This window comes from Limulus polyphemus, unplaced genomic scaffold (genome assembly GCF_000517525.1).
Source record: "Limulus polyphemus unplaced genomic scaffold, Limulus_polyphemus-2.1.2 Scaffold25, whole genome shotgun sequence".
In the NCBI taxonomy this organism is placed as follows: Eukaryota; Metazoa; Arthropoda; class Merostomata; order Xiphosura; family Limulidae; genus Limulus; species Limulus polyphemus.
In genome coordinates this window covers 918,370-931,600 of record NW_013665635.1, presented here as the reverse complement: position 1 = coordinate 931,600, position 13,231 = coordinate 918,370, and the positions used below count along the sequence as shown (strand labels likewise).

General features: G+C 34.3%; 1 protein-coding gene across 1 annotated transcript in view; it reads left to right on the top strand.

Moving 5' to 3' along the window:
• The window catches only part of LOC106459004 (dystrophin-like), a 271,702-nt gene that overhangs the window by 184,766 nt on the left and 73,705 nt on the right, over nt 1-13,231 (top strand). Inside the window, exon 48 of the mRNA XM_022385593.1 lies at nt 2,628-2,788. Coding sequence (XP_022241301.1) covers nt 2,628-2,788 — 161 coding nt within the window. The remainder of the gene's footprint in view (nt 1-2,627; nt 2,789-13,231) is intronic.

Here is a 13,231-nt window from a genome sequence, read left to right as displayed (position 1 = left end):
TGCTTACATCCCTTTTAATTATGTTGAAATTATGAACATTGCTCAACATCATGAAAATTAAACCTTATTTTCAATAAGCAATCCTGAAAAAATATTTGGGGGTGCTTAACTTTTTTCCAGGTGTATAGTTGTAAGAAGCATTTCTTACTTATTTGTAGCTGAAATTGTTCACACATAAAACATTTTTTTACTTGTTTGTAGCTGAAATTGTTCACACATAAAACATTTTTAATTATTTGTAGCTGAAATTGTTCACACGTAAAACATTTTTTACTTATTTGTAGCTGAAATTGTTCACACGTAAAACATTTTTTACGTATCTGTAGCTGAAATTGTTCACACGTAAAACATTTTTTACGTATCTGTAGCTGAAATTGTTCACACGTAAAACATTTTTTACTTAGTAGTGCTTAAAAGTCTATAAAGTTCTAATTTCATTACTTATTTATCAGTTTGTATGGTTGTCCTTCCTGATGCTTCATGTGTATGTGTGAGATGTTTGTGCTCATTATTATCCTCCCTAATGTTTTATGGGTCTGTATGAAGTGTTAAAGTGCTTGTGATAATCCTTCCTAATGTTTTATGGGTCTGTATGAAGTATTAAAGTGCTCGTGATAATCCTTCCTAATGTTTTATGGGTCTGTATGAAGTATTAAAGTGCTCGTGATAATCCTCCCTAATGTTTTATGGGTCTGTATGAAGTATTAAAGTGCTCGTGATAATCCTCCCTAATGTTTTGTGCATCTATGTGAGATGTTGGTACTCCTGTATGTCCTATCTGTTTTACATGTCTGTCTGAGATGTTAGTGCTCCTGAATGTCCTGTCTGTTTCACATGTCTGTCTGAGATGTTAGTGCTCCTATTGTCCTGTCTGTTTCACATGTCTGTCTGAGATGTTAGTGCTCCTGTTTGTCCTGTCTGTCTGAGATGTTAGTGCTCCTGATTGTACTGTCTGCATTAGATGTTAGTGCTCCTGATTGTCCTGTCTGTTTCACGTGTCTGTCTGAGATGTTAGTGCTCCTGATTGTCCTGTCTGTTTCACGTGTCTGTCTGAGATGTTAGTGCTCCCGATTGTCCTGTCTGTTTCACGCGTCTGTCTGAGATGTTAGTGCTCCCGATTGTCCTGTCTGTTTCATGAGTCCATGTGACGTGTTAAGTAGGCGAAACTACAGTCCACAGCTGATGTTTCAGCCATTCAAGTAATGCCTGAGTCATATACAAGTTGTGTCATCCAACTAAAGAAATACAGTTAGGCCTCTTGTAAGGCAGATGAGTATATAATATTTGTGGGGTTTTTGACTCCCTTTTATCTCACCATGTATAAACCGTAATTAATTTAGTTGTGTGAATAAATTAAAATATTGCTAATTTCTTTACTTTTCCCCAAAGATAAAACTGAAAATATAATCAGATACATGGGGATACAAGTGATAGTACCAGTAGTGAAAAAGAAATCTGTAACATACATATATAGAATCATTCAAATGTTGATTCAGGTGTAATATCAAAAAAATCAATTAGGTGCAACGTCATAATATTACTAGCACACGTACATTAATTTGGTTAAAAGATATGTTAAATTAAAGAGGACTTAAAAAAAACACATAAATATTAGATAAATGTCACCATTATTTCTGTATTTCTTTGGTATGCTGACCCAAGCTGTAGAGATGAAGCCTAAATATGTAAAACTGTAGTCTACAGCAGAAGGTGTGTGTGTGTATAAAAAAAAAAAAAAAAATTAGGCATGATGTTATATTATTCAAGCATTCAAATTAATTTAGGTTACTATATGGTGAGTTACAAAGGACTCAAAAATCTCAGATGTTATATACAAATCTCCTTTAGAAAAGGCTTAATGTATTTTTTGATTTAATGACCCAAGGTTTGCTGATGAGCCTTAAGCATGTGAAATTGCAGTGGACTGGAGTTACATACCAAAAAATGTAGTTTATATCTACACTGTTGGTTAATGTGTTTAAGTTTACTTGTACTTCATTATTAACATGTACCTACTAGTTTTTAATTTTGTTTTTCATGGCCTAAAAAAAATGCTTATCTATTTGTTTTTACTCATAATAGTCACACGAGTACTAATCAATGGCACTTGTCACTTACACTTAAAATGCCCCCCAGTGGCACAACGGTATGTCTGGGAACTTACAACGCTAGAATCCAGGTTCTGATACCCGTGGTGGGCAGATCACAGATAGCCCATTGTGTAGCTTTGTGCTTAATTATAAACAAGCACATTTTTTCACTTTCTAATTTCTTCTCAAGAAACAAACAAGATTATTTTTTATTTCTGATTGTTTACTTAGTGTCTGTTTTCCCATTTTTAGCACATTTTTCCCTGACAGTTTCATTCTATCATGCATGTCATATCTAGATATCAACTTCACTATGTGATTGCCTGTGTTTTTCAATCTTTTCTTAGAAAATCCTTTCACTTTCTATTCAAGTCTGGACATCAGCTGTTTTTTTATTCTTTTATTTTTACATTTTTGTTATTTTAAAAAAAATGTTTCATGTTTTGAATGAATATTTCTTCCAACTTAGTGTGTAGGCATGTTTCCATAGTAACCTTGATATATATGGTAAATGTAATGTCTCCTTTTATTTTGAAGGGCGTCAAGGAGAATCGTTCTCAACAGGATTTCAACGAGACTTGGATAGCTTAGCAAGGCATCTTCAAGACTGGTTAACAACACAGGATTTGAGTTTAAGAGCTCAAGTTGTGGACATTATTGATGAACAAGGAGTTGAAACAGCTATTGAAAGAGTTGAGGTAAGATAATTTTTATCTTGGCTCCGTGTAACTGTTGCCTGGACTTTTAGATTATTGTCTTTGAAGTTTTAACCACTAAGAATAGAAACTTAAGACCACCTATTGGACTTAAACTCATTTTCCTTAAACTAATCCCATAGGATTTATTCTTTGTTAAACTGCTCGTATTATTTAAATTTTAAAACTACAATTTTAAAAAATGTACATATTGTTTTTTCTTCTCTTGCTAAAAATCTGGGACTTGTCTTTGTAGCAATGAACATGACTTAATACAAAAACAGTATTAATCTTTAGCAAAAAAAATGAGCACAAGATACAGTTAACAGACGGTATGTTTACAGTAAAACTAGAAGTTAAGACTAAGGCTTGCATGAATATATATATATATATATATATATATGACATATGCATTAGGAAAAAATGGATCTGTTGTAAGTTATAATAAAAAGTTTGAGTCAGTTGTCAGGATTCAATTGACCCTATTGGTATTATGCGTTGTGAAAGACTAAACCAAGTGCAAGAATGCATTAACAAAGATTATTTTCAAAATCCATAAAAAAAAAAATGCACACAGCATGTTCTTAGAAGAAGAAAAATTAATTTTAGGTGATACTGATTTAAAAAATGAGTAAGTTACCAAAATGTGGTTGGTGAGAGTGAACTATCCAAAATTTGTTAAGAATTCTGGATCTTTCATAGAGGTAGAATTGAACTTGTTACCAAAAATGCAATCAGATAGAATGTACCTATCTGAATTTGGTGTCACTCAAGATGCATCAAGAGAGATGAATGTGTCATATGGAGCTTGAATTATTGAATCTGGTTTGCAGTTATTACATCAGAATAAATCTATGTAACCCTGCAATATGTAACCCTACTTGGACTTCAGTAGTTAACAACTTTGGGATGCACTGTATTTACAGAAGACTAAATGAATCTTAAGGTTTCTTTCTGAAATAATAAACATGTATTAAGTTGAAGAATTGTTACTTGTTTAACTATATTAAGAATGAAAATTTTGTTGTTATTTTCAAAGACTATATAAGAACGTGATCTCACCAAAAAGTAGGTAAAAATTATACTTAATTTCACTAAGCTATAAATTCATGTTTCAGTTTTGTAAAAAAATATAGAAATAACATTATGTACACATGTGTGAGAGACTGGGATGTAAATAAAGTTTAGAAGGTGTCCTTGAAGAGAAGACTGTGTTCCCAAACTTTGTTGACTAAAGGCTTTCTGACTCCCAACAACAGAAAAATTAAAGAAGAAGAGAAATGGTAGAATGGACCATGGAAGCAAGAAAGGAGAGATCTAAATTCCCAAGAAAAGTCATGAGGGGAAAAGGAAAGTACTACCAACATAAGGTGAAGGGAGAAGAGGTACCAAGATAGCAATAAGAAAGTCACAAAGACAGGAAAATTAACTTTAGAGAGGGAAATATTAATCAAAAACACGTCAGCACTTAACAATGATAAGGGAATGAATAAGGATTCATGTGTACAAATGTAGAGGAAGTCATTACACTATGGAGGTGTGTTGCACTCCCACTCACAGAATCCGTAGAAATGAGCCACTCAAATTAAGGTTAATATCGCTGCTTATGTTGTTGTTGTTGTTATAATGATGTCAGCACTGGCACTTTCCAGATGTCAGGATTGGGTTGGGAGGGAATATTCGTGTATAAGTTTAAACACAGTTTGTAACCCGTTGAGTTTCTTTGATGAATTAGAAATAGAATGTGATAGGCAGCACTTCTTTCTGTTCATTTGTAGTTTGGAAGAAATGTTTCCACTGTGATAATACCAATCACATAAAGTCCAGAAAGAGGCCTTACCAAGTACATTCTGGTAATGAGGTTCCTTATAAGTCAGTTTGCAAGTACTCCGTAGCTTCACTGATCTCGGTGAAAATGTTTGTACGAGTTCCTGTTATATTATGAATGTTTCTAAGTCGTGGCTAAACTTTCTAAAGCTTAGAATCGACCAAAATCATTGAAAGTTTTAATTATAGCTGTGAAGATGCAGTGGCTGGTGAATAAATGCATAACAAACAGGCCACGTACGTGTCCGCGCGTTCTTGCATTACGTTCCTTTGTGCAAAGCACTGGTTGCATAAGGAGTACCATTACATTATGTGTTTTGTAAAAATAAACAAACATAATCTAGTAGTGTTGTAGTTTCACGTCGCGGAGAATAAGCTGGTTTCTATGGCAACCACTAGTGCGGCTCAAGGGTGTAGGAGGCCCGACCAGCGCAAGCTCAAAAGTTCTTGTAGGTCGTGACGCCCTCGTGTGAGGAGGCTGCCTGCTTATCATTGATTTCTTTTAGTTTCTTTGTTTCCGTTTTTGTTTTTTTCTTTCTGCAACTTGGAGTTTCTGAACTTGCGAATTCAAACCGTTTCTCGCCATTAATACAGACAGTTGATAACCGCCGTACAGACCGGTTGGCGGTCACTATTTTAAAGCAAGCCGTTCGGCTCTGCTTTATTAGCTCATTGTTCAATTTTGATGCTGCTTATTAACATCAGAAATAAAGTTAAAACTTCAAATAAAGCTCGTCATCTGTGTTTCTACACTTACCATGTCTGGCTCTTTAATCATCGTAAGCAATTTACGGTCTAATGAAGTTTCAAGGCACTAGCCCGCCCATCACTGGGCAGTCAGTCGTCGTCTTCAACAGGACCAAGTAAGCAATTACTACTTTAATACTGAACTATCGTTGTTTTGTTATTCGGTTTCTGTCTGTTTTAAGCCCGTGTGACGAGAACGGATAAATGATATTTGTTAAGAATGAAAATGATTTTGTTGTTGTTGTGGTTTGCATATAAATTAAGAACATAACAATTCGAAGTGTATGTTGTGATCAAAAGTTTTTCGTTCTAATTATTCTTAAGTCGGTAATTTTTCTATAAAAGTTTAATTTCATAATTACAATGAACCTCGGAGAACCAACAGAACTCCAGACCAGATGCTGAGCGTGAGCAGTGTGACTGATGTTTTGACAGATATAAATCCAGAGAAAGAGAGCCACATGCGGATTTTCAACGTGTAAACTTAAGTTGCAAAAGGAAGTGCAGGTTAAATAAACGTTGTTTAATTTTCGCAGTTTCGTATACTGCAGTTAATTTTTTGTGAATAGAAGGAATATAAACTTTTCTCGAGAGAAGTTTTAATGGTGGTATTATGTCAGACAGAGGTAGAAATAGTATAGTTTAAATGTGCGTAGGCTACTTGTTAATTATCTTGTAACAGAAAGCAGACGTGAATAAGCAATAAATATTAGTGGAGGACATGATGCTTTTATCGGCAAAAAAAACTTTAGAAATGTTTAGGTAGAGAAAAAGGAATTACTTACTACTTTGTATGACGTAGAAAACTAGCAAGGTTAACTATCAAGGAACTCGCTAAGTCGCGATTCAGTGTACTGTGCCATTAGATAACATTCTAGTTTTATTTAATTAAGACCAAATGGTGATATCGGAATAAAAAACTAATTCAAGCAGATCTGAAACTGAATGCAGTAGTACAGAGATGGGAAATTGATTGTGAAATAACTGTGACGTTCCAGAGAGCCATGTAATTGTCAAAAAACAAACAAACATAAGGTGTGCGTTTCTCTGTAAGCCTTGGGGATAGTGGGAAATAGTGCACGTGTATGTCTCATTGGTCCCGTAAATGCACGTTTCTTCTGGAGATGAGTAGTTGTATCCAGTTTTCATATCGGATGTCCTTTTCGAGTAACATAAGATGAACGTGAATGCATTGTATCTGCATGTTATCTGTCTTCATTTATTTCCGGTATTAAATTTTTTATAAATTATAGTTAACTTAGAAACTCTTGACCCGTGGGCTTAAACTACTTGGCAAAAAAAAAAAAAGAATGTTTAAAATTGCTTAGGTTTAGATAGATAGATATCAGATTGCGTATTAATAAGAAACACATTTTAAACAAGCCAAAGCCATAATTGTACCAGAACGTTATGTAGAAACTACAAATGGTAAAAGTTTTGAAGAATATAATTTATAATTTCAAGTTCTCTTTGTAAAATCTGCATCTCTAACCAGACACACCCCCACTTTGCAAGTCCTTCCTACGCCACTCTTAAACATGGTTCACAGCTATAAATTTAGAAAATCACGTAAACACAGTAGTCCGTCTACTTGAAAACGTTGAGTTACTTTACGCAAAATTGAAGCAATCGCTATCAATGCTGAAGATTCCAGACTTTTCAAACCTTTGCTTAATTTATTAGTTTCACACTATGAAATCGAAAAGTAAAGTAGAAACACTTCATCATAACAATTGTTGTTGTAACAAGTGGTTTATATAATAATGTTTAGAGCACTATTGTGTCCTAAATGGACTGATGAGCTCTGTATTAAGCGAAACTCGTTGTCAGTCGGCAACGAATATGACGGGCATAGTGTAGTTGAAATACAATTATACTGTTACGTCTGGTCGTTTGTTAATTTCCGGTATAAATTCTTCCCGAAGAACTTCAGCGATACAAGTCCTTTCTTAAATAAAACTAGTTTATTCTTTCTCAATACAACTTTGCAATACGCTTAATTTCCATAGTCACTTTAACTTTAACACACGCTATAATTCACAACGATTCACGCACTTATTTACGGTCACTACCGTAAATATGACTCAATTATATCTCTGCTTTATTTGCCGGGCTTATATACTAAAATAGAAGGCGCCTAGAAAAGACTAGTTGCCAGGAAAAGTCAGGATCCTTCAAGAATCCCATGACGTGTTACCAGAGTCACGTGACTTCCGCTGTCGTAATAATACACTCTTCGACCGAATAAAGAGTGGAGTGTTTAAAAATGTATTAGGCCTAAAGCTAGTAACTTATGACAAGTATAATTAATACATTATGAACTTTATAAGTAAGAACGTATATTTAATTAACTACACTCATTACAAAGTTGACTTTTAATTTCGCTATAAGTAGACAACTTGCTGTGGTTAGAAATTAATATTAATTATTAATAGTTGTCAGTATTTTTATGTCACATTTAAAAATATTGACGACCCCAACGCGTTAAAACAATGCAAGTCTATTTGGTATGTAGTAGTAATTATTAATGTACGACTGAAAACGAGGAGTGAGAATGCACTGGACAGACATAGTTGTCGTATTTATCAGCCATTGGATTTCATTGTATGCTCAGGATATATTTGAACACGTATATCTGGTCATTGTCCGTATGTATTCATGAAACACGTGGTTACTGAAGTTATGGGAGAAAAATAATTTATTATCTCCAAATTCTTCGAACTGATTGACAGTCCACTTACGGGAGGTTACAGAGCACTCTGGCGGTTGTTTGTTTGGTGTGTGATTATAAAATGTTGGCGATTGTTGAATGTTTGAATCCCACGTCACTGACCTGTAAAGGAACGTCCTGTGTAAAAAATCTATTATTAGATTAGCTCATGAATAAAATTAAATTGTAGTTTCTACTGTTTACCATGTTTACGTATGAATGCAACACACAGAGTTATCCCCCTTAACAATAACAAGAGGTCTTCCAAAGATTGAATTAACGTGATGTCAAAAAAAAAAACCATAAGGACAATAAAAAAGTCATAATCTGTACTCGACTGCATTACTGTTCACCGTTGTTCATAGAATGTCATTTACAGTTTAGTTTCCATTACGTACGTTACTTTACAAATGTCCCATTTCTCTGTTCTAACATACCACAGTATTCACACCGCAGTATCACATAAAATCAGAACGTGACAGACATGAAGATTCTCCTCTAACGGACTTTTCTTACAAACTATAAACTGGTTCGTGCACAACAACCACGGATCCAAATGGGAAGAAACAGGAAAAAGTCCATTTAAAAGAGCTTCATATACTATCACGGGCAAAGGTTGCATGGCAGGTGAGAGAAAGCCCCTCCCCTCCGCTCATAAAATCTGTAGTTCTCTTACTTATGAAGTGTATTCCTGAAGCAGCTGGATAATTGCAGCGGGGAAAGTCTAAGTGCATTTTGACCAGTTGATCAACATTTTCTGAAATTTGACATGTATACTTTGCAGATGAAGAAAAAATATAAAAGTATACGAAGCGGCAAAATGTTATAACTAACCCATAAGTTACCGACTTGTTCTTATAGTGTTCACAACCGATATTAGTTCCCGTGTTACAACACCCACTGTAAAAAATTGGTCAAAAATAAATAAATTTGGATGAAACCACTAGGTTTTTATGTAAATTGCATAGGGGATTCCATAAGTAATTAGTGTAATTAATTGCAATCTTAGTGATGTATCTGTTTAGTTTTTTGTGTAACTTGTATGTTTTCAAAAGCCCTATAACCAACAGTCATGGGCTCACGAGCAACGTGGTGCATAAATAGTTTAGAAAAATGAATGTAAAGAACCGATAGGGTCGTATGGACTGTATCGGTAAGTAATTCGACATTGAAAATATTTTACTAACTTCACATGTTCTTACGCATTGTATTGTGTAAAATGTTTTTGCACCAAGTTATATTGTCACAATAAACATTACAATCAAAACTATTCATTTTGTAATTGAATTTGTATAATTAATAATCAATTGTGTAATTCGCGGAGTAGTACAGTAAAGTTCGCTTTAAAAAAATGAAGTTCCAAAATATGCCAATTAGGGGAGCAAGAAAAATTCTATAATATAATGAACCACCTTGTATGTTTCCTGGCCAAAAGTAGAAAATAACATGTCAGTTTAGTTTGTATTATTTTTCGATGTTATGGAATAACTCACTTTAATAGAACACTTGAAGATAGTCACGTGTCCCGTGCTTTGATTATTAAAACTACAAAATTCTGTAAACGTGCAAAACATGGTGGGAGTTTAATTTCAACGGTTTGTTTTCTTTTTAATTCAATAATCTTTGAGCTGTTCATTTTGTGTTTGGACTCTCCATAGAGGGCGCTGGTTTTAACGAATACTTCAAATTAGAATTTCTGTTTATGGATTAGATTCATAAAGGTGTGAATTTTAGATGTAGTTGAAGGTATGAGTATTTTGCCTAAAACGTCTTTTTTGCAATTTATGCGTGTTTGTGTATATGTAAATATATTCGGACAGAAATATAAAAAATGTTACAACACTATCGTTTCAAAATTGCGATTAGAGTTTTAAATATAGAAATAGTTAAAATTTCTGTAGACACAGTGATGTCAATTGATAAAATACTTTTCATGTAACACAATTCTAAAATTGCAATCAATATGTTTGTTCGCGCCTGATCATCATATTCGTGACTAAATTTGTGTTCGATAAAGGTACGAGTACGCGGAAGAACACATACAGCGACACCTTTCAATAGATTTGATGGTCACGAAGCAGAAGTAAGTACATATTGATTAGCAGCGTCATCGAAATATGCAACTCTTGCTCATCATTGTTGTACAGTAACGGAGATATGCATAATTACCAGTCCTTTTATCTCTGAGTAAGGGGTTATATTAACATTTCGTCTAGTTTGTTGTTTCTAACATATTCATAACGGCTGAAGTGAATTCATCCAATAACAACTAGAACCCACTTTGAATATACATTTTTGAGTCTGAAAGTTTAATATTGTTATATGTTAATGTTTTTAGCTAGATCGTAATTCTCTTTGGTATAGAAATTGGATTAATACACATAAAAGTTGTTTTGGTTTTAATAACGGATTTTCCGTAATTCTGCTACGCAGATATCGAAAATAATATTCATTTTTTTTCTATCACCTAAGGATTTTTTACAAATCAGGAAGAAAAATAAAACTTACGTAGATCAAATTATTTTTTCGTTTACCACAATGAACATTTTATATTATGTCTGGGTTCTAGAACAATCGATAAGACACGTCGCGATTGGTCTAGAGAAATCTATAGCCAGTTTTTGTCAAAATTTGATCCGATTTCAATGAAAGTGATTCACTTATGTAAAAGTACATATGGCGTTTTGTGAAAAATCGGTACGTTATGGAGAAAAATGGATAAATCATATTCGGATTCAGAATTCATGAATTACTGTAGAACGTGTAAAAAATTTCAAGACAATAAAACTATTGCAGGCCTGTGTTATTAACCGCAAGATGCCCTTTGGGGATCTTAACCATAAGATTTTTTCGTACGTTATTGTAGAGTTAGAACGAATTTGATTTAGCTTTGTTCATTTAAACTCCAAGAATGAGGGTATTTCAGCTTCATGGTGTTCTCCTGATCTTGTAATTTTAATAGAGATATTATTTATATTAGTGTACATATAACGAAATTGCATAAAGCGTGTTGGCAAACAAAATAAAGAACTCGGTTTGGTTTTCTTAAATGATGATAATTATCAAATGAAGCCCTAGATCTGGGCACGGGTTGGCCCGAATTTTGGATTTCTTAGCTGGCGAGGCGGGTCAGAATACTACAAAACATTCCGTGCGTTATAAGAATGACAGTCAGTCCCTTATCATGGATGGTAGGGTGCTTCGGATAGGCCTCCTTCCCTCTAGTCAGTAGTTCATAATCAGGGACGACGGTGGATAGTAGGTGTGCTATAAATACAAAGGCTCCAGAATCAGTTAGGGTGTCGTTGTTTGGCTGCTTTCCCTCTGGTCTGTTATTGTTCAAATTAGGGGCGGCTTTACCCGATCCTTAGAGGTATCTGACTCTGACAATTTAGCCCACGTGTTCACAAAGTGCTGTTCAGGTTGAAAAATTCAAGTTCAGTTTTTTTGCCTTTATTGTTTTCACAAAGGTTTAGTGAGAGTAGTTGTATTTTGACGATGTATGTAAGGATTCCATATTCGACCGTTCTAGAGAATTTTGAATCAAATTGTTTTTAGATTTATTTCAGAATTTTTGTGTTGAAGTGATATTTTTAAAAAAATAATTCGTATCATACCCCAGTAGCCTCCACTCCACCCCACTCGTTGACCCAGCGGAAAACTTGGGGACTTATAATAACGCTAAAATCGAGGTTTGAACCCTGAAGTGAGCACAGCACAAATAGTCAGTTGTGTAATTTTCACTCAACAAAACAAATGAATACGCCTCTGTAATAATGTTTATGAAACATTTATATAACTATTATATATATATATATATATATGTCATTGTGAGAAATGTCTAAAATCCTCTATTGTTGTGTGAACTCTTATTCTATACAGATGGCTGTTACAAGCTTATAAATGGATAAAACAGAAAACCGCATAACATGAGTATTTCAATGCCAGATACCAAATTTATTTTCTGAGTGAAATTATCAAAGATATTAAATATATTTGTTACTGGGTACAACAGTTCATGTACGTACAACGTAATCAGTATAGAAGTCGATGGCCTAGGACATTCTGATGCGGACAGCTTTGTGAGTGAGTTGTAATCTGAATATTCGTTTAGAAGGTGTATAATTTAACACATTACGTTGTAACGGAGCCACCGTTGTAAGCGTTGTTGTAATTTATCACGTTACGTTCTAACCGAGCCACCGTTGTAAGCGTTGTTGTAATTTATCACGTTACGTTCTAACCGAGCCACCGTTCGTAAGCGTTGTTGTAATTTATCACGTTACGTTCTAACGGAGCCGCCGTTGTAAGCGTTGATGTAATTTAGCACGTTACGTTCTAACGGAGCCACCGTTGTAAGCGTTGTTGTAATTTACCACGTTACGTTCTAACGGAGCCGCCGTTGTAAGCGTTGTTGTAATTTAGCACGTTACGTTCTAACGGAGCCGCCGTTGTAAGCGTTGATGTAATTTAGCACGTTACGTTCTAACGGAGCCACCGTTGTAAGCGTTGTTGTAATTTAGCACGTTACGTTCTAACAAAGCCGCCATTGTAAGCGTTGTTGTAATTTAGCACGCTACGTTCTAACGGAGCCACCGTTGTAAGCGTTGTTTAAGAAAGCTGATTCGCTCACTATTTGGAAATCGCGACGGCATTTTGAACGATGCTAATTTTAGTTCAGGCACGAGACGTGCTTTTGGTAATAACACCATGAACAGTACACAAGTTGGATAACATATGTGATAACATTCAACGTTTAAGAATGCACAATAATTTATTGTACAAGTTAAAATAAAATATACAATTAAAAACTCAACATGTTTCGGTTGAAAAAGTTCCATCATCTTCAGACCAAAAGAAACACAGGAAATTTCATTTTTTATTTTTTTACTAGCAAGTGCACGTGTATAATTTGCATATTATAAAGTGACATCTATATATTATATAAATTGTTATATAATAATTTATTGTGCATTTTTAAAAGTTGAATGCTATCCCTTGCACAAGAATGGTCATAGAATATATTGGATATAAATTGAAGTTGAGTATAGGGGTATTTCTATCTGAGTGGCAGCAGACCCTTCATTGGAGAGCCTCAATTTGAGATATAGTTCTTTTAAGGTTAAATTTTTTGCTTTGTGAATCCTACTGACATATAAATG